This window comes from Rhamphochromis sp. 'chilingali', assembly GCF_963969265.1.
Source record: "Rhamphochromis sp. 'chilingali' genome assembly, chromosome: 6".
NCBI lineage: Eukaryota > Metazoa > Chordata > Actinopteri > Cichliformes > Cichlidae > Rhamphochromis > Rhamphochromis sp. 'chilingali'.
The window spans coordinates 12,007,328-12,026,956 of record NC_137933.1 but is presented as its reverse complement, the minus strand read 5'-3'; the positions used below and the strand labels follow the sequence as shown (position 1 = coordinate 12,026,956).

The following is a 19,629-nucleotide window of genomic DNA, read 5'->3' as shown; positions in this document are numbered from 1 at the left end:
CTGCTCCACCATATGCATGTCATCTGGTGCTACCCACCCCAGATGGTGAAAGTGTGATTTAGCTTTATAAACAGCAGCCCTTCTTGGGGCATTTTGATCTCCGGTCCTACAACTCTTCATGATGCTTGGACATTCTTTGCAAGATCAAGAAGCCTTCTGCATGGCAGAACGACCTGGCATAGCTAGCTAATTGCATGCTTCTAAACCATTATAGGCCTTTATGCTTAAAGGAACATATTTTAGTAATTTTGTCTCCTAGCCCATTCCAAAGACTGTCTCGGTCTTCAACAGGGTTTGTTTTGCTTCTGGGGATTCCTTTTACTAAATGGCATTCACTTAAAAATAGTTTGGAAATGTAAACATTTTTATACATATATTGTGAAACTAGATCATTCCCTGGAGTGCCATTGGTAGAAGCATGGCACTCTGTGAACACAGTGTGGAGAAAAGGGTGCTGTGACCAACGCAGTGGTCATCAGACTTGGCTTTTTCAGGCTTTATTATATTACACATCAGAATCAGTTATTTAACTCGTTTAAGTATAGATCATTAAAGACTGAAATCTCTCTTGTCCTTTAATGCAAACGCAACTTATTTCCTTTAAGATAACTGCTACACTGTTACAGAAAGATTTTTTATTTATTTATTTTTTTAAATGTTCTTTTTTCCAACATTTCGTACACAATCAGGTATATTATCCTGATCTACTGATGCGTACATATTCAATCAGGTGAAAGTGTAAGGGGAAGTTGTTGGCTTTTTTTCATATATTTGGGCAAGTAAACCTGGAAGTTTACAGATAAACACAATTCTTTTCTTTTTTTGTGTTGGGGGGAAAAAAGTCAGCATATCAGCAAGACAGGCTTGGCTTTTAAAGAGGCAGGCAGGGACTTTCTGTTGTGTTTTTTTTCTTTTCTTTTTTTTTTCTTTCTTCCTGTATCATGAAAAAACAAAAGGAAGCCAAGTTAATATCTTTTTTAGCACAAAATGTTTCCTTAAAAGTCATTATACAGCTCAGGAATTCTCTCTCAGTTCAGTGAAGGTAAAAAAAAAAAAAAAGACTGAATAGGTGTGCTCGTAATTAGACACTCGTTCAGGCATCTGGGATGTGCCTTTCTGGGAAACAGAGACACACTGAGTGGAATTCAAGTTGAGATTTGATTTTACTCGTCTCTATGGTGCCTTGGCTCACATGTGTGAGCAATACTGCTGACTGATTGCGCATGATAAAGTGAGTCCACAACAAGTGCGTGATGTGAAATGAAATTAAATGTGTGAGTAGACGTACAGTCACATTTAATTTTTTACAGTCTGGCTACACTTTACTACCCCACCATCTGCACTGCTAGTTTGTCTTATCCTATCTGTCCTGTCCTATCCTTTGCATATTCTCCTGTCAGGATTCTTATAAATTCAAACATTTGGGGAAAAAAGGATGCCTGAATGAGGTGTCTTTTTGTGCCTACTAGGCCCTGGGCCAATCAAAGACAGTAGGAGTAGATGTGTTTGGCACAGACCAAAGAGCTTTTCAGGAGAAGACCCACACACACAGTGTGAAGCATGTCGGTAGATATGGTTTGGGGTTTCTTCCCCAGGGACTAGAAAGCTAATCGATTGAACTATTAATCCTGGAGGTCACCTTTTAACAGTGTAATGATTGTAAGCACACAGCAAATCCACCAAGGCCGAGCAAGAACACATGGAGGGTTATGAGATTGGCTACAATAGTCACATTTCATATATGAAATATGTCTGGACAGTTGCATTCAAGAATGCATACAAGAAATTATTATTTATGCTTAACATCGCAATACTAGCTTGAAACCAAGTGTTTACTTCTCCTCGACAGGAATATTGAGAATTTTCATTGTGGTAGATCAAAGAAGATATGTTTGCTTTCCTAAATATGTCCAAAAAGCCAACAAATCCACTTCACTCCACTTTTCACGATCTATATGTACTCATGAGTGCATGTGGGCGCACACAAACCCATTTTTGTGACAAATAAAAGCATTGCTTCTTTTTACAGGCTCATAAGTTCAAGAATAAATGGCTGCTACTGGCATCTTGATTTTATGATTTGTCCTTCATCTAAACATGGTTTTTTACAGAGCAGGATTACAGTCACAAGGGGTGTGACTTTTTTGTTTTTTTCCTCCCCAGAATTCCTGCTTTATTTTTATTAACTAAGAATTTTGACTTTCATCTCAGAATCCTGATTAGTTCTTCACAGAGCTAAAGAAAACGCCAGAGTTCTGAGGCTGAAAAGTAAAAATTCTGATTCTTTTTAGAATTCCGAAAAGGGTGGAAGAGTCATCACCCACGAATACTTATAATAAAAATAATGGTTTTTTTTTCTTCAGTGGCCCCAATCCTCTTATGTATGTTTAAGAAGTCATTTTACTCATTTAGTTTTATTTTTAAGTAATGAGTCTATAGGTTTGCTGAATGGATTCCACAAGCAACAGAAAGATGTTGGTGCAGTTTCGCTTTATACCAGGGGTGGGCAATTGATTTTCCCAAGGGGTCACATGATAAACAAAGACTGTTGAGGACTGCACCAATAAGCTGAACTCAGTTCTGCTCAATATTAACTATTTCTTTGTTAGCTTACCAGTGCAGCCCTTCTCAGTAGTCCCAGTTTCTCATGGGCCCTTTGGGGAAAATCAGTTGCCCTCCCCTGTTCTATACAAATCTATTAAAATGAGTTTTCTACATGTAGTTGTAATTGCCCATGTTTGGTGAAGTCTTTACTTTAGTTTCAGGTGTGGTCACTGGTGAGACCTTGCCCTTGTATACTGTAGGGACACAGCTTGTTTGTTGATGGAAAGCTACAGCCCTGTATTTACGTGATATTGTAATTACTGCAATCTGAAATTTGCTTGCCTCCCTCCCAACCTGTGCTGTCTTTTGGGATTAAGTTTTGACTCTTGAAAGTCTTTTATTTTTTCTCTCTGGAGCATTTCAACATTCTAACTTTGGTGACTCGTTGCTGTTTTGGGGCAAATATCGATACACACTGATAACAAACAAGACTATGTTTGTATGACTTGAAGCTACAAAATAGTAAAAAAAAAAAAAAAAAATAGCAGAACCATTCACAGACTGCAAGCCAGGTTTTTCTTCATGTTGTGGTGTTTTTTTGTTTTGTTTTTTTTGCTGCCACGAAACCAGTTTCTCCCAATACAAGCAAAACTAAATGAACTAGAGTATTTGTGTTAACTTGTTCTTTGTTAACCAGGTAAACTTTCTGTCACAGCAGTATCTGGTTTTTCCATACGTATCTGTTGTGTGGACAAACATAAGTGGTTTAACTGAACTTAACACCAGTCTGTGTCACAGGTGGTCAGTTCAACCAACGGGGAGCTGAATGCAGACGATCCGCTGGCTGTTCATTCCAACGCCCCAATTACAGCTCCGCCAGAGGAGCATCCGCCCGACGAGGCCAAGTATGTGTCATATAGCCACCACGACTCTCTTCCATGTCCATCTGTCGCTTCCTCTCTTTCCCTCTTTACCTCCCTCTGTCTCCTTTTGCTATTGTCTGGAATTGTGACAGCTCCAGCCACCAGCTGTCATCTTCCACCTGCCCCTCTTATCTGTCTGGGTGTGTGGGTTTACGATCTGCAACCAGTCTCTATATCCCTCAGTGAATTTTCCTTTTCTGTAAAAATAAAAAAAGCCATTGTACAGTACTGTGCAAAAGTAAAAGCCAGCCCTCATTTCTTTAATAGCTCTTTGGAAATCACCCTGGTGGAGGAAAAAATACAAAACTATTTTATATCTATCAAACTATGTTATCTTTAAGATTTTTCCTAGATTCAACTTAAAATGGAAACAAGTTTTGTTTTTACGATGGGCTGCTAGTAACAATATGCCTAAAGTTCTTTGCAAAGTTGTTTATGTGTAGACACAACACTAGTTCATCCTTTGAGTTAGGTGCCATTTTATCCTTGAGTGATTCATAGGTCAGTGTTAAGTGGTTTAACATACTGAAGAAAAAAAGCAGCCACTGGCCGACAGAATGCCTGGAGAACTATTGCTCAAGAGCTCTTAAAAAATTACAGGAAAGCCTGGCTCCATGGCAGCAAAAAATAAAGAAATGAAGGGTTGCCTCAAGACTTCTGCACAGTACTGTAGATTAACTAATGCACCCCCTCATGCCTGTGCCCAGCCAATCAACCATTAACATAGACTACAATCTCTACAGCACACAAGTACAGTGGGGCAAAAAAGTATTTAGTCAGCCACCGATTCTGCAAGTTCCCCACCTAAAATGATGACAGAGGTCAGTAATTTGCACCAGAGGTACACTTCAACTGTGAGAGACAGAATGTGAAAAAAAAAAAAAAATCCATGAATCCACATGGTAGGATTTGTAAAGAATTTATTCGGAAATTAGGGTGGAAAATAAGTATTTGGTCACCTCAAACAAGGAAAATCTCTGGCTCTCACAGACCTGTAACGTCTTCTGTAAGAAGCTTTTCTGTCCCCCACTCGTTACCTGTATGAATGGCACCTGTTTGAACTCATCATCTGTATAAAAGACACCTGTCCACAGCCTCAAACAGTCAGACTCCAAACTCCGCCATGGCCAAGACCAAAGAGCTTTCGAAGGACACCAGGAAAAGTATTGTAGACCTGCACCAGACTGGGAAGAGTGAATCTACAATAGGCAAGCAGCTTGGTGTGAAAAAATCAACTGTGGGAGCAATCATCAGAAAATGGAAGACATACAAGACCACTGATAATCTCCCTCGATCTGGGGCTCCACGCAAGATCTCATCCCGTGGGGTCAAAATGATCATGAGAACGGTGAGCAAAGATCCCAGAACCACACGGGGGGACCTGGTGAATGACCTGCAGAGAGCTGGGACCAAAGTAACAAAGGTCACCATCAGTAACACACTACAACGGCAGGGAATCAAATCCCGCAGTGCCAGACGTGTTCCGCTGCTGAAGCCAGTGCATGTCCAGGCCTGTCTGAAGTTTGCCAGAGAGCACATGGATGATACAGCAGAGGATTGGGAGAATGTCATGTGGTCAGATGAAACCAAAGTAGAACTTTTTGGTATAAACTCAACTCGTCGTGTTTGGAGGAAGACGAATACTGAGTTGCATCCCAAGAACACCATACCTACTGTGAAGCATGGGGGTGGAAACATCATGCTATGGGGCTGTTTTTCTGCCAAGGGGACAGGACGACTGATCCGTGTTAAGGACAGAATGAATGGGGCCATGTATCGTGAGATTTTGAGCCAAAACCTCCTTCCATCAGTGAGAACTTTGAAGATGAAACGAGGCTGGGTCTTCCAACATGACAATGATCCAAAACACACCGCCCGGGCAACAAAGGAGTGGCTCCGTAAGAAGCATTTGAAAGTCCTGGAGTGGCCTAGCCAGTCTCCAGACCTCAACCCCATAGAAAATCTGTGGCGGGAGTTGAAAGTCCGTGTTGCTCGGCGACAGCCCCAAAACATCACTGCTCTCGAGAAGATCTGCATGGAGGAATGGGCCAAAATACCAGCTACTGTGTGTGCAAACCTGGTAAAGACCTATAGTAAACGTTTGACCTCTGTTATTGCCAACAAAGGTTATGTTACAAAGTATTGAGTTGTATTTTTGTTATTGACCAAATACTTATTTTCCACCCTGATTTACAAATAAATTCTTTACAAATCCTACCATGTGGATTCATGGATTTTTTTTTCACATTCTGTCTCTCACAGTTGAAGTGTACCTCTGGTGCAAATTACTGACCTCTGTCATCATTTTAGGTGGGGGAACTTGCATAATCGGTCGCTGACTAAATACTTTTTTGCCCCACTGTAGTGTAAAAATCATTGAAATTAGTGTTGGCACTGGTTTGAGCTGGTAGCAGGAACTAACCGGTAAATGGTGCCAGTCTTAAGCATCAGCAGCTGGAATGGTGCCACGCTGCATGGCTGGCCAGTCACTGAAAAAACTGCTGTGCAAGCTGAAGATCACACGGTTCGTCTGACTGACAAGAAGTGAGGGCAGCTCTTAGGATTCACACAGCTCTCAGACTAAACAGTATATAATAATGAGGAGATGCATAGTTTGAAACGGAAGTAATAACAGAAATGTAGGAATCAACTTTAAACACATTTTCTTTCTCCACCATGCTTTATGATATTGATTGAGGGAGGCAGCCATTCCAATTTAACTTCAGCACTGGACCACTTGACTGGTCTAGATTCAAGTCTGCGGTGGAAAGATTTATGATGCTGGGCCTATTTCATACAGCGCTTTCAGCTCCAAGTGCTTTACATTAAAGTCCAGACATCAAACAAAGTCAAATAAGACCAATAAAAATAGAGGAGTTTAAAAAAAGAAAAGAAATATAAGTAAACAAATTAGATTGTGCGTAACTTTTAATTTTACATGCAAATAAACAAAATTTGAGCAGAGGATATTTACTTTTTACTTTTTTAATTTCAATTATTCACAAATTTCTTCAATTAAAATCAATTTTTAATAACCGGCCCACTGAGTAAGTAACCTCAGAATCAGCAACAGCCCAACTGAGCCTTAAAAAAAAAAAAAAATGAAGTAGTTAACCCAAAAACAAAATTGTTTTGATGATTTTAAGACATTTCTGGCCGCAGCCTTCGGGCAGCTGCTCGACCGCTAAAACGTCGTGAGGACTGAACTTCATAGCACGTCCCTGACAAACTGTAACAGTGTGTATATATAAATAAATAGTAAGTTTTTAACAGAACACCTTGCTGAATTGCTGGTCCATTTTATGCTCTTACTTCATGTAGTTTATGTATACACTGGTGTTCTAGTAACACATCAAAATGAGAGCGAGCACACTATTGAACCCCTTAACACCCCAGGAAAAAAATCACTCATTGTGTACTGCGTTTTAATATGCTTTACATATAATTACCTATGAACATGTTTTAGATAAGTTCAGTTCAGCTGTCTGGGAAAGTTTAATGCTGAAGCGATTAACCATGAACCAGCTTTAACAACAGTGTTTATAAAGTGTCGCCTCCTGAATCTCCGAGCTGCGTGTTCTGTTTTTAATGTGCATTCATTTCTGTCTCTGCCCAGATGGCCGGCCTTGCTGCTGTTGTCTCCTTTCACACGATTGCGTGATATTATGATTGGTGTGTTTTGTGCCCATCTCCTCTTTGATGCCCCATCAAACAAAAAAATTATTTTTATTTTTTTAATGCCATAATGATGGCAAATTGATTTAAAATTGGCCTTATAGGAAATATTTGGTGTAGTTAAGCTGAAATAATACGACATTTTTATTCACAATCATGGACTCAATCTAAAAAAGACAAAAGGCTGTCTTCATAGGACCAGTTTAAAATGTTAAGCCTCAGTTGCACAGCCCTAGAGACTGGTTGGTGATCATCTGGCAAACACAGGTTGCTAGGGAAAAATGTCTATTCTCCCCAACTTTATTGGCAAGTAGTTGCTGGCTGTTGCCGGCTTTTTCCATGTGAAAGTAGTCACAAAGAGTGCGTCGCAGTGAAAACCTCGGTTTGGGCGCTAATGATACTGATACGGTCGTTTGTAGTTTGCATGAAACTAACTTGTCTGCAAACATTGAGCTGTAGTGGAACTAGGCCTGTGGGCCTAGAAACTGGTCCATTAGACTCTACAGCATCCTGTGTCCAAAATAGGAGACAAGTTAAAGTCACATGATTAGTGGTCATGTGACTGAATACCCACATGTTCGGGGTTTTTTTGCATTAATATTTTCACCTATTTATGGGATAGAACAAATCTAGTTAATTGTTTTACTAAACAAAAATAGTTGCACTACATTATGTTAGTACTTGTTGTAGCATTAAAAAGTCTAGCCACCCACAGTGCACATTTGCCCAGTTTAAGTGAGCACGTAAATGTCAACTCTTGTGGTTCATTGTGTTTAACATAGAAAATGAAGTAAGTATAAGGACACAATGATCTACACACCAAGCAGCTTTTATTAAAGGATTTAACATTTTAGAAACATGCTCAAAACGTGATGCCGTATCACTCCCGTTCCCGGGAATTCTAGGAGACATAATAAGCTGCAGGGATGTTCTGTGACCTTCTCTGTGACCTTCTCTCTTTTAACCTCTCTTAACTTTCTGTCTCTGTGTCCACCTGTGTCCTGTTGGTGCGTGTGTGTGCATGTTTGTGTGGCATGTTCCCAGCCCCATCATCTCGGTCTCGCTGTATTAATCTATCTTTCTTTTCTCTTTACTCTCCTCCTGCTCCTCCTCCTTCTCCTCCTTCTGTAGCTGCGTGAAAATGCTCAACCTGTGGTGAGTCCCTCTCTGCTCGTCCACATCAGACTCATGGGACAGGGAGTGGACCAGCCTAGGCTGGGCCCAGTGGAGTTATTTACAAAATGTAACCAGACTCTCACTGGTGCATATTATATAGTGCCCACAAACATTGTCAGCTGTGTTTACTGCCAAGTTTCTGCCCGTTTTCTGCATTTAGTAAACCTTGCTGCCTGACAAACATTAATAAATAATATCAGGCCAGAAAGAAAAACTGTCTTTTTAATTATGGCTCCTTTATAACTAAACATTTGACTTTAGGTTACAGCCTTTTTGCATGGAACACCACTATTTGTTAAATATTAAATGAATCTGAGGGTACCCAGTCACTGTCCTATGTCCTAATCTGCTTTTTTCTTGTCTTTGTATGTTCTTATTAACCGTTCAGGCTCACCGTGTCCTGTGACTTTTGTGTTCACTGCTTCCTTTTTAATTTATTTTTAAAGATTTTACCTAGAAGTATTGCCTTCAGAGTCAGTTTGTAGTTTTTGTTCCTCTGCCATTTGTCTGTTAAAATGGTGGGAGGTGAATACGCAAACGCTTGGTGGATGGGAACACATCCATCGTGTCCATGTTAAGGTGTTACTGAGTTCTTACTGTTCTGGTTTAAAAGACAAAGAAATAAGACTCAGATGAGGCTCCTGTGATATTTAACACACTGCCGTGTTTGTTCTTTCTCGTGCTTCTCTCATCCACGCGCTCATTTAACGTCCACGTCTTTCTGCAGGTGTTGCTGTTTCTTCAAGCGGAAACGGAAGAAGAACACGCCACGGCAAAAATGATCACGCAGCACCAGCCTGAAACGTTCCAGCTGTTTGGCTCAGTCGATTGGGATTTTATTCGAAATCAGTAAGGTCCCGTTCAGAATAGAAGAGGGAGTCATCTGAGAGATCTTGATTGAATTGTTCTCCGTTTTTTGGACAAGTTTAAAAACGGTTTGCTGAGATGTACAAGATGCTTGTGTCTTCTTGTGGGATTTTTTTTTTTGTTGTTGTCTTTTTTCTTCTTCTTCGCCCTCCACCCCTCTGTCAAGCTGTGCCGGGTTGTGTTGCAGGTCAGTCAGCCAAATGGGGGAAAAAACCTTTCTGATGGAATTTTGCAGAGGATAATCCTTTTTCCTTCCTCCCCCAAGACTCCCAACATCAGTATTTTTTTTTTTTTTTTCTCCTGAAGAGGAAGAGATGGCACCTCCTGTGGAAACTTGCTTCACTACGATTCCTGCTTGACTCATAAAATCATCATCTTCAGTTCCTTTCTAATCTCCTAAATGCATCCTGCCCTCAGTTTGCAAACTCATTATGACACAAAGCCCTTTATGATGATTCCTGATGTAGGAACTGAATGTAACACAAGAAGAGCCAAGAGTGTAACCGCCTATCGTCACATACAGGCACAAAGAGCATCAGTCTGCCATTTGGCCTCTGCACGTTATATTTTTTGTTGTTGTTGTTTTCTTTTTCCCCCCGTCCTCCAAAGAGGTCAACTCTGGCACTGGGACCGGGGCCTGAGACATCAGAAAACGGAGACGCCTCATGTACAGTGTTCTCTGCTCATGCTGCTTGGTTAAAGCGCTCCCTTAACCTCGCTGCTGTCAAAACACACTACAGTCTCTTTGGACTCTCCTGCAGTTTTTGCTCCTACCCTTCGCTGAGCAGCAACATGACACTTGTAGATGCAGGGGGGTGGGAAAACAAATGCTATTTATGCTATTTATCTCTCGGTTTCCACCAGTTTTTCCTACTAATTCTTAAACATACGCACTGAATGTATGGACAGTAAAATAAATGACTTTAAAGCATTTATATAATCTGTCACGTGCACGGGAATGAAATTGCAGTTGGGGAGCTGAGACCAATGTTTAAAAAAAAAAAAAAAAAAAAAGAAGAAGAAGAAAAAAAAAGGTGACCAAAACTAGGTGGGAGGGTCTTAAATGTTGTTGATCTTGTAGACATTGGGGGATGCTTTGGAATAACATGAGGAAAAAGTGATGTGAGGCACTTTTGGAGAATCACAGCCTCTGAAACGCTTCTGTCCAATGCCTTAACCCCCCGACCAACCTACTGACCGACCAACCGACCGCAGTCACATCACCACTTGGATGACACGTTGGCGGCATAGTTAATGTGAGATTTCAGTGTCTTTTTTTTCCTTTTCTTTTCTTTTTCCCGTCCCCTCCCCTTTTGGGTATCCTGTGTAATAAAGAGTACCAGACTGTTCCCAGCTAGTGTGAGAGCAGTTAACGACTTCCCCTTTGTTGACACACTGAAGATGTATTCCCAAGAAAGTGATGCCAAATGGAACGTTTTGGTGTAATGATGTGTAACGGTGTTCCAGATGTCCCCCAGATGTCCCCCGTCCCCCAGTTACCCTTGTGCGTACCAGTGTGAAGACCCCACGTGCTGCAAAGTGGTGACGTTTGGACGACTGCTGAACCCCCTTCTCCTTGTCAGCACCGGGAGAGGAGAAAAGAGAGGGCGGAGAAGTGAACGTGTCTGTACCATTCTCACTCTTTATTTAGTGTCACGGAGGACTGCCTTGAAACAAAATCCTCAGTACGTCACCTTGCCTATCCTCCTAACAGAATGAATTACCATATGTGTGTTCTTTTTCTTTTAAATTTTACATCTTATGCTAATGTGAATTTGTTGAATGCAATTTTTTTTTTCATTCCAAATAGCCATGGTTTTATGGGGAAAGAGAGGTTAAACAAACAAACAAAAAAAAGCTTGAGACCACGACTGCACTACATTTGTTGACCCCGGCTTTCCCTGACGAGACCCTGCCTTCTTAATACTGTACTTTAAATGTGCTTATTACTTTAATTGTAGCTGCCTCGTGTGCTAGGCCTTCCCTATAGGGTGCAGGGAATGCGCACACACACACACACACACACACACACTCTTCTGTTTTTTTGCCCCACCCACTTTTTTTGTTTGTGTGTGTGCCATGACGGCTTCCCTTCACTCCATTTCCCTCTGTCCACACACACACTCATTCATCCAAGACCAAGATGAGTGGAGTTTCAGGTTTGTCTCCATCATCTTTAGAAATATGATGTTGTAGATGTTGCAGATATTTCTCAATGAATCAGTATGTAAACCTGCTTGTTATATGTATTTACACTGTATAGCTTCCAGTTTATTATTATTTTTTTAACCCCTGACATGTTGGTTACTCTGGGGTCTAAGTTATTGTGTTATTGAAAGTACTTGAATTTGAAAATCTACGGGACCTTTTCTTCTTTTCTTTTTTTTACCCCTTTTCTTTTCTTGGGCGTTACCATAGTAATTCCACACATAGGATTTGAGGGGAACGGTGGGAAAACCAGGCTATCTGAATGACAGGTATTCATGTCTCTGATATGTCTTAATGCCTCTTAAAGTTTATTTTTTCCCAGACAAACACGGCTCGGCCATTTCATTCCAGCTGCCTGAGGAAAAAACTCAAAGTATTCTGATATGGATATCCAGACTGTAGCCTTCAGTCTTTCCCCCCATGGATTTCCCTGAGTGCCATTTCCTGAGACTACTACTAGCCCATGCCTTTTACCTGTGCCAGGAAAATATGAAGTTGAATGTTTTATTATTTTAGCTTTTTCTGTCTTTGGATGATTGCATTCCACCATGTGTCCTTGAAGGGGTCCGCTGTCATTTTTGGGAAGAATCCTCGAGCAAACGTGGCTCAGCGCAGCAAAGCGTTGCAGTGAAAGTGTTTCACGAGTCGTTCCTGTTGGTTTCTTTCATTCACAATGTCACTGGAGAGAAACCGGACACCAGGTTTATTATTCCCGAGTCGGATGTTGTGACTGATCATCTTTGCGACATTTTCTTCTTCCGTTAAAGCTTGCAGGCTGTCCAGCTCTTCAGCTCCCGGCTGAAATGCTCGATATGTTACTCTGATGTATCCGCTTTTCTTACTGTTGGCCTCATGCAGAGTGGTATAGGAGTGCTCTGCGTGACTTGTATCTGCATGGCTTACCTGGAGACTATCTTTCTCTCTCTGTCTCCAGCGAATTTCCTCACCTGTAGGGCTCGTATACTGTTGGGTCAGTGAGTCAGTTTTGGCTTCCAGGCCTCATGTAAAATACATCAAACATTTTCATGTCTTCATTCCTTTTCAGCGGCCATTATTTCTTACACAGTTCACTTCAGTCAGACTTTGGATGTGTGGAACTTAGTCAAAGCAGAGGACGGTGTGAAGTGTGAATGAACGGCTTCGGTCTCTTTGGGTTCTCTGGCACTTTTTCCTCGTTGCTGTACTGTAGACTTACTGTGTGTTGGATTTACTGTATTTTTTTTTTTGTTTTGTTTTGTTTTTGAGGGAGAGGTGACATTTGCTACAATATTGTGATGATTATTTGAACTGTAAATTGTACAGAGTTCACAATTGTAGTCCGTTTTCTGTTGGGAATCCATATAAAATCGTATTCTCTGATCATTTTTTCCTTTTTCTGGTTTTTTTTTTTGTGTTTTTTTTTTTTCCCCTGACTGTGGAAAATCAAATTGTACAGCTCCAGAGTTTATCCTCCTCCCTCGGCATTGTTTGTTTTTATTTTTTAGAGCCTATGATTAAGAGGAATCTTAAAACTGTAAATAAATATTATTGTGCTGAAATATGAATGTCACTTCAAAAATGTATTTGAATGAGTTAGTCAAGGGCTTCAAGAATGAAGGACCCACATTTCTTTTTATGGTTTCATATTTTTGATTTGCAGAAAGGTAAAGGTCCTTTTTATCTGAGATGCCTATATTTTATTTTGTGTTTTGTTTTTTGTTTTTCTCTTTGGATTCATATAATACAATGTGTCACACATGAACCTTATAAAAATCACTTTTTATTCCCTCCACACCTAAAGGGAAAACTCCAATTTGCACCCTTTTTTATGTAAAATAAAAGATCTCTCCACCTTGTAGGCATGTCTCTTGTGACGTGATTTTTGTAAAGTCTGCTTCAGGAAATGTTTTGACTTTGATCAATTTTTTTTAATGTGTGTGACTTATAAACCCAGCAGATTTGGACCTTCATATTCAAAAACCAGAAATGCTGTTTTCAGCTCAGTGTCTGTATAGGGATCTTTGAAGTTTTCTATCAGGTCAGCTGTTTGAAGACAAGTTTTACTTTGTTTTAGAGTTTGACTGATAGAGGAGACCAAAATATTAGAGATATCAGCCAATATTTTTTTCCTTATGTGGAAGTTTTATACTGCCCTCTGGTGGACAAACAGTGCATCACCACCTCCTACAAGGTTGAAGGGTGTTTCTCCCATCTTTTTCTTAATTGTATTGGTTTGATATTAATGCTGATACCTATAGACTGGCAAATGTCTAATATTAGTCTTGCAAATAAGTTGGATGGGTTGATAAAAGATATACATTTGTGTCACAGCAGCCAAAACAAGAATGTGGCTCATAAAAATAAAGCTTTTACCATCAAATAGCTGAGGAAAGAAAATACACAAATTAGCTCACTTGAATTAAGATGTGGAAAGGTCAATCTGCAGGCTTTGAATTAGAATTGGAATTTCATAACAAACTCAGATTTTGCTCTTTAAAGGTTTTTAACACCATTATGGCCGGCCAATGTAAACGGACCATTTCAAAACAAACTGGTGCTGGAGGTATTTTGACAAAAGTTTCCTTTTTACATCTGTCACAATAAGGTATTGCACGTAGTTTTAGCTACATTATCATGTAAGTTGTGAAATGGTTTTAATAAAGACGGGTCACATTTCTTTTTTTAAATGTTTTTTATAAATCCCTTTACTCCTAAGATTTATATTTTGTTGCTAGACAGCTTGAAAACTGTCACTTAGCAAATTAAAAATATATTAAAATATATTTCACGCTCAAAAATCAAATTTCATCTTGGACTGAGACAGTCTTAGTCCCTTGGGGCTGCTTTGCACAGAAAATATTTGAAAATAAACAAAAAATTTCATTTTGTAGCAAAATGTTAAACCTCTGAGCAGTGCACTCCAGGTTTTAATTTACTGTATCAGTCTAATTAGTTAAAAACATGAAATGGTGACTAATTAAAAAAAATGTAACTGGTTATTTCTCAATTTTTTTTTATTGCTGCAAAGTAATGTATGCATATGAACGAATGTTTGTGCTGTTAAAGCAACTTGTCATCTGTAAGACAAAATTACAAAATTTGGTTCAAATCTCAAAATGTTGATTTAATTTAATTTTCTTTTGCATCAGTTGGAATGATTTCCTCAGCATTTCAAGTTTTTTAAGGCTCAGCTCAACACTAACCGTGACCCTGACACTAATCCTAATTCTAATGTTGATTTATTAAATTGAAATTTTGAGATAGAAACCCAAATCTTGATTTATGTGCATAACAAAAAAATAGTTCACAGTAACGTGATGTTTTCTCCTCCCACCGCCAGGCGGCGACACTGCTCACTACGCTGTAGCAGCGCAGCCTCTAAACTATAAACTTCCGGTGTGAGCGTGCGTTAACCCTTTTCCACCGGTCCGAGTCAACATGGTGGGTCCACGGAAAGCATTTCATCTAGTCGTCCTCCACAATCCTTCACAATCCTCACTGGCTGTCCCGTCACCGAGCGGCTACTACCGTCAGTCTGCACACAGGCGACACGAAGATTTATAAAAGCGGGTTTTCGACGCACTTTGGTGGCGTTAACCATGTAAACACAGACTGACTGCTCCCGAAGTAACCGGGCACCAAGCCGCAGTTTCGCGGTGCACCTTTACGGGCAGTCGGCAACAGTTTGGCTCCGCTCGTGTTTGTATGCTTCTCATACCGAGTTAATGTCCGTTAGTTGTTGGAGGAAAGTTTGTTCATAAGGACAACTTGACTTCCGTTTACCCGTCTTTACCGTGGCAATGTTTTGCACGGGGACTAGCTGCTCGGTGACTTGATGGTGATGAGTTTGTGTTCAATGTACTCAAAATATGTTTTAACGTTTATTGGCCATTAATGTCTAAATATGTAAGTTTCGTCTGTTAAATAAGTCGTTAAATGTGATTTATAGACGTTTAAACTCACTTTACATTCCGTCATATGATCTGTCACTACGTAATTTTAACCTGTGACACACTTTGCCACTAAAAGCTGTCATACCTTTTCTCTTATGCCAAAGTTTTTAAACTCCAGACCGTGTTTTTTGGGGGAATCAGTGAAGATATTTGAAATTCCTTCTTCAGCAATTCATACACACGAAATCTAAGTCTGTGTGCCTCCTCCTCCAGGGTCGAGTCAGGACCAAGACGGTCAAGAAGGCCGCCAGGGTGATCATCGAGAAGTACTACACACGACTGGGCAACGACTTCCACACCAACAAGAGGGTGTGCGAGGAGATCGCCATCATCCCTAGCAAACCTCTGCGTAACAAGATTGCAGGGTGAGTGGGGTTTCGGCTGTGTGCACTCCTGCTTTAGCCTCAGATCATGATTTGTTAAGCACAGATTTAAGGCAGAGGATTTCAGCTACAACATGCTGTTATTTCTTCAGCACAGCTTCACTATCCTGAGAGATCAAACATTATTTATGAACCTCTGTCCCTGTCCGAGCACACCGCACAGGAGAATGTCAGCGCAGCCCACATAGATGTATTTGAGGTCTGGTGGGGCCAAGCGTTTAGCTAGCTGACTTGTAGATGGTAGTAATTTTTTCCAAGTGTAGCTTTAAATCAAAATCTGGCTTGGTTTTCCCCTTGGTGTGGTTCCTTTGTCCTAAAGTGGCTCAAAACGGATGTAAAAAAACAAAAACTAGTGGTTAATTTATGTTGAACTTTATCCGACCTCAGTCTGACAGCAGGGGTAGGGTGTTTGCAGTTCGCTGGCAGTCCAGGGATGGCCCGTCTACCTGCAGTGAGCTTTGTTGTCAGATGGAGGCAGTGTACAAAGTATGTGGTATAACCGGTCTGTGGGCCACTCTTGCTTGTCTACTGTTGGCCCATTGGCCATGGAGAAGAGTGAAGTTGGAGCAAACAAAGAGCTGAAGTGAAGCAGATTGTTTAAAAACAGTGAAAAATGTACACTGTCTATGCTTTTCATGCCATATCTCTGAAGTTGTTTTTCATGGTGAAAACAAACTTCCCGAATCTGTGCCCCTTGTCAACCAATCAGCATTAGGCAAATGCTTATGTAATCAGTTTCCAGTGACGTAAAGTAAGGATTTTGAAGGACCGCAAAGCAGCACATGTGGAGCTGTTGGCGTAAAAAAATGAAGTTTTCCAATCAGCTGTTGCATGTTTGGGGTGCAGAGATGGTGCACCCCAAGTCAGAACCTCTGAGAATTCCTCCCTCTGATTTCCTACAGCTCGTCATGTCAATGAAACATGAACACTGTTTTATTCTTGAATTCAGGCTTTGTCTTCATTTGTGCGTGTTTGTTTTTCGATATTGAATGAGATTGATATGTTGTGTTTTATACGAGTGGCATCTACTATTTTTAATTTTTTTTCTTTTAATTTCGGGGGGGGGTTGCTTTTTGGGTTTTCTAATTTTTCTTTGAGAAAAAGGTGACACTCGCATGATTTAGCGCTGATATATCTTCTTTGTTACCTCTTGAATGAAGCCGGTGAAGAACCAGAGTGGCAATAAAGTTTAAATGTGATTCGGGTTGGGGACAGTGCATTTGCTTTACAGCGAGAAGGTCAGGTTCAAGTCTGCCATTAGGCAGTTTGCATGTTCTCTCCAGGTACTCCCGCTTCCTCTCACACTCAAAATGTAGTTAAGTGTGCATGTGAGTGGGAATGAGCCCTGACAGACTGCTGACCTGTCCAGCCTGCCTGTCAGCCTAATGTGATTCGGGGGGAGGTTGTTTTGGGGTTTTTTGGTTAGTTGGTTCATTAAAAAAAAAAAAAGACTGGTATGAGTTTCACACCACGTTTCTGCAGGTTAAACGACTTGATGAGCTTGGAAGACGAGTCATGTGAAGTGCTTGTTTTTAGCTGAAGTCATTTTTCTCGGATTGTTAGATTCTGTGTGTGTGATGTGCTTCTGTTATGAACTGGTGCACAGTAGCCACTCATTTAAACTCCACCATTGCTGTTTGGAATATTTTCTGTGTTTGGTCTGAATTAACTAAAACTTCAGACATGTTGAACAAAAGTTAAATCATAAAACTTCTAAAAAAACAAAGTTAAACTTAGAAACATTTGTATTTTGCTGCTGGAGGTTTGGAGTACGTAGAAATGTGAACTGCTTACAGTCAGAAAAAATGTGTACTAATCTGCTGTAGGTTTCTGATTGCATGTTTGTGCTCACTTGTGTCTCAGGTATGTGACACACCTGATGAAGCGTATCCAGCGCGGTCCAGTCAGAGGAATCTCAATCAAGCTGCAGGAGGAGGAGAGAGAGAGGAGGGACAACTACGTCCCAGAGGTCAGTTCACTGTCTTCTGTCCTACCTGTGATGGCTGACTGTAGTGCTCCCCGTGCCTTAGGTTGCGCACCTCGTGTCGGGCTACGTTGAGCTGCCGCTCGAGTGTCCACGGGCTTCCTTAAGCATCTTTGTTGTCACTGAGCATTTCTCTCCAGCTGTTGCTGGAGTAAACATGGAGGTGAAAGGACAGTTCAGGTGGCTCATTTGTGTCTCTCATCCTGTAGATTTCTGCTCTGGACCAGGAGATCATTGAGGTGGATCCAGACACAAAAGAAATGCTCAAGATGTTGGTGAGTCTCAGATGTTATTTGCTGATTTATTTGGTTGCCACATAATTGAAAGTCCTTCTGAATTTCCAGCAGAACCCTGACGTATGATTTCCGTTAGTAACACTTAATATTTTGATAGAGAACATAATGGGCACATTGCAAAGAAATTGCCAGGTGTAATTTATCAATAATGGCCATTTAAGTACCAGTGTGTTTAGTGGGGGTGGGAAGGAAGTAGTTCTACACACATTAAATGAGTGCATTAAAAGGGTGGAGCAATCACCTGTTTTTTAACTGACATTTACATTTTTTTACATTTTTAACTGACTGAGTCTTTGCAGAGTTAAAGCATGCCCATATTTATACGTCATGCGTCCAATTTAGGCTGTGGTGTGTGGTTAGAGCAGGGTGAGCAAAATTAAGAATCCAATACATTAATAAGCAGAGAAAAGATAAATATAGAAACAGAAAACACTGGCATGTCTTCTTTTTCTGTGACTTCTGTAAACTTTTTTCTGAGTTTATGGACTCAGAATCACAATGGCTGCATCCACCTGTAATCCAGTCGGGGTAAAAATGAGAAATAGTCTGGGCAACAAAGTCACTTGTTTATCATTAGTTTTTATTTAGTCTGAGGTGTCATTGCTAGCTGAACTGTCATGTCACAGCTTTTAACTTGGTTGTTTAAATCACTAAAACTTTCTTCTTCTTCTTGTAGGACTTTGGTGGCCTTTCCAATCTTCAAGTCACTCAGCCGTCCATCGGGATGAACTTCAAGACGCCACGAGGACTTTAAAATCATGTTTGATGGCCTCTGAATAAAGACAGTTGTTAAAAATGTTCAATTTAAAGCTTTCTGGATCTTTCCTAAAACATACATGAACATTAAGGAGTGCACGTTCTCATCAGCCAAACTGCCCTTACTGAGAAAGTCAATAGAAGCGCTTTGGATAGGTAGTAGTGGTAAATGAGAAGAGGCTCATTGCATCATGGGAATCCACAGTATGGCCATGGTACTTTTAAGTGAATTTCAAGTACTCAAACACTATTCTGCTTCAATAGTTGGGCAGTGGTATTAACAGAATCAGGTGCTTCTAATGTCTTGTGCTTCTGGTAATGTAATTGCACTGGGCTGAGTCGAGTCACACAAAGTAGTTGGTGTAATTAACCCTCATAATGTCCTCCCGATTTCCATACACCTGTGGTCAAACATGTCCCCACTTCATTTGAGTGTTTTTTAAAATATAAAGTATAAATTGTCAATCAATTCAGTGTTACACCTTAGTTTTACTTAAGACCAACACATTAACACAAAATTTAGGCAACATTTTAGGGCCACCAGACCTTGTTTACATAAAGTTCACTGTGTTTTCAAGTGGAAATAAAACAAGAAAATAAAATATTTAATTGATTAGATAATTTTGACTGACTAACTACAGAGTGCTGTATGTTGAACTTTAGTGAGAAAGTTTTTTTTGTTTTTGTTTTTTGAAGCCTTTATAAATTTTAAATGGCAGCACATAATCCCACCTGTGGTCCTCAGGGGTCAAAAATGTCTCCATCTAGTTTGATTGATACTTAATTAATATGAAGTGGATTTTTTTCCCCACTTTTAATTAAAACTCAATTCAAACATTTTGACACAATTTTTTTTTTTTTTATTCCATTTCAAATTTAAGTGAT

General features: G+C 40.2%; 2 protein-coding genes across 9 annotated transcripts in view; both read left to right on the top strand.

The window, feature by feature from the left end:
- csnk1g1 (casein kinase 1, gamma 1) overlaps positions 1 to 9,482 on the top strand; it is a 34,058-nt gene extending 24,576 nt beyond the window's left edge. For all 6 annotated transcript variants that reach the window (XM_080884172.1, XM_080884170.1, XM_080884169.1 and 3 more), the window contains 2 exons: positions 3,343 to 3,449; positions 9,046 to 9,482. In XM_080884172.1, the coding sequence (XP_080740298.1) occupies positions 3,343 to 3,449; positions 9,046 to 9,100 (162 nt within the window). In that variant the 3' untranslated portion in view covers positions 9,101 to 9,482. The remainder of the gene's footprint in view (positions 1 to 3,342; positions 3,450 to 9,045) is intronic.
- A 5,209-nt stretch (positions 9,483 to 14,691) lies between these two features.
- Positions 14,692 to 18,786, top strand: LOC308397911 (small ribosomal subunit protein eS17). 3 transcript variants are annotated; one of them, XM_080884174.1, is made up of 5 exons: positions 14,692 to 14,813; positions 15,539 to 15,690; positions 17,572 to 17,677; positions 17,902 to 17,967; positions 18,665 to 18,786. In XM_080884174.1, the coding sequence occupies exons 1-5, from the start codon at positions 14,811 to 14,813 to the stop codon at positions 18,740 to 18,742; spliced, it is 405 nt and encodes a 134-aa protein (XP_080740300.1). In that variant the 5' UTR covers positions 14,692 to 14,810; the 3' UTR covers positions 18,743 to 18,786. The 3 variants fall into 3 exon arrangements, with proteins under 3 accessions (XP_080740300.1, XP_080740301.1, XP_080740299.1); XM_080884175.1 differs by lacking the exon at positions 14,692 to 14,813 and adding an exon at positions 15,187 to 15,210; XM_080884173.1 differs by lacking the exon at positions 14,692 to 14,813 and adding an exon at positions 15,252 to 15,278.
- The last annotated feature ends 843 nt before the right edge of the window (positions 18,787 to 19,629 follow it).

What these genes read in the sequence shown, in the direction of transcription:
- LOC308397911 (XM_080884173.1), top strand. An exon ending in CTGCGTAACAAGATTGCAGG is followed by an intron (nt 15,691 to 17,571) that starts GTGAGTGGGGTT and finishes CTTGTGTCTCAG; the next exon opens with GTATGTGACACACCTGATGA. An exon ending in AAGAAATGCTCAAGATGTTG is followed by an intron (nt 17,968 to 18,664) that starts GTGAGTCTCAGA and finishes TTCTTCTTGTAG; the next exon opens with GACTTTGGTGGCCTTTCCAA.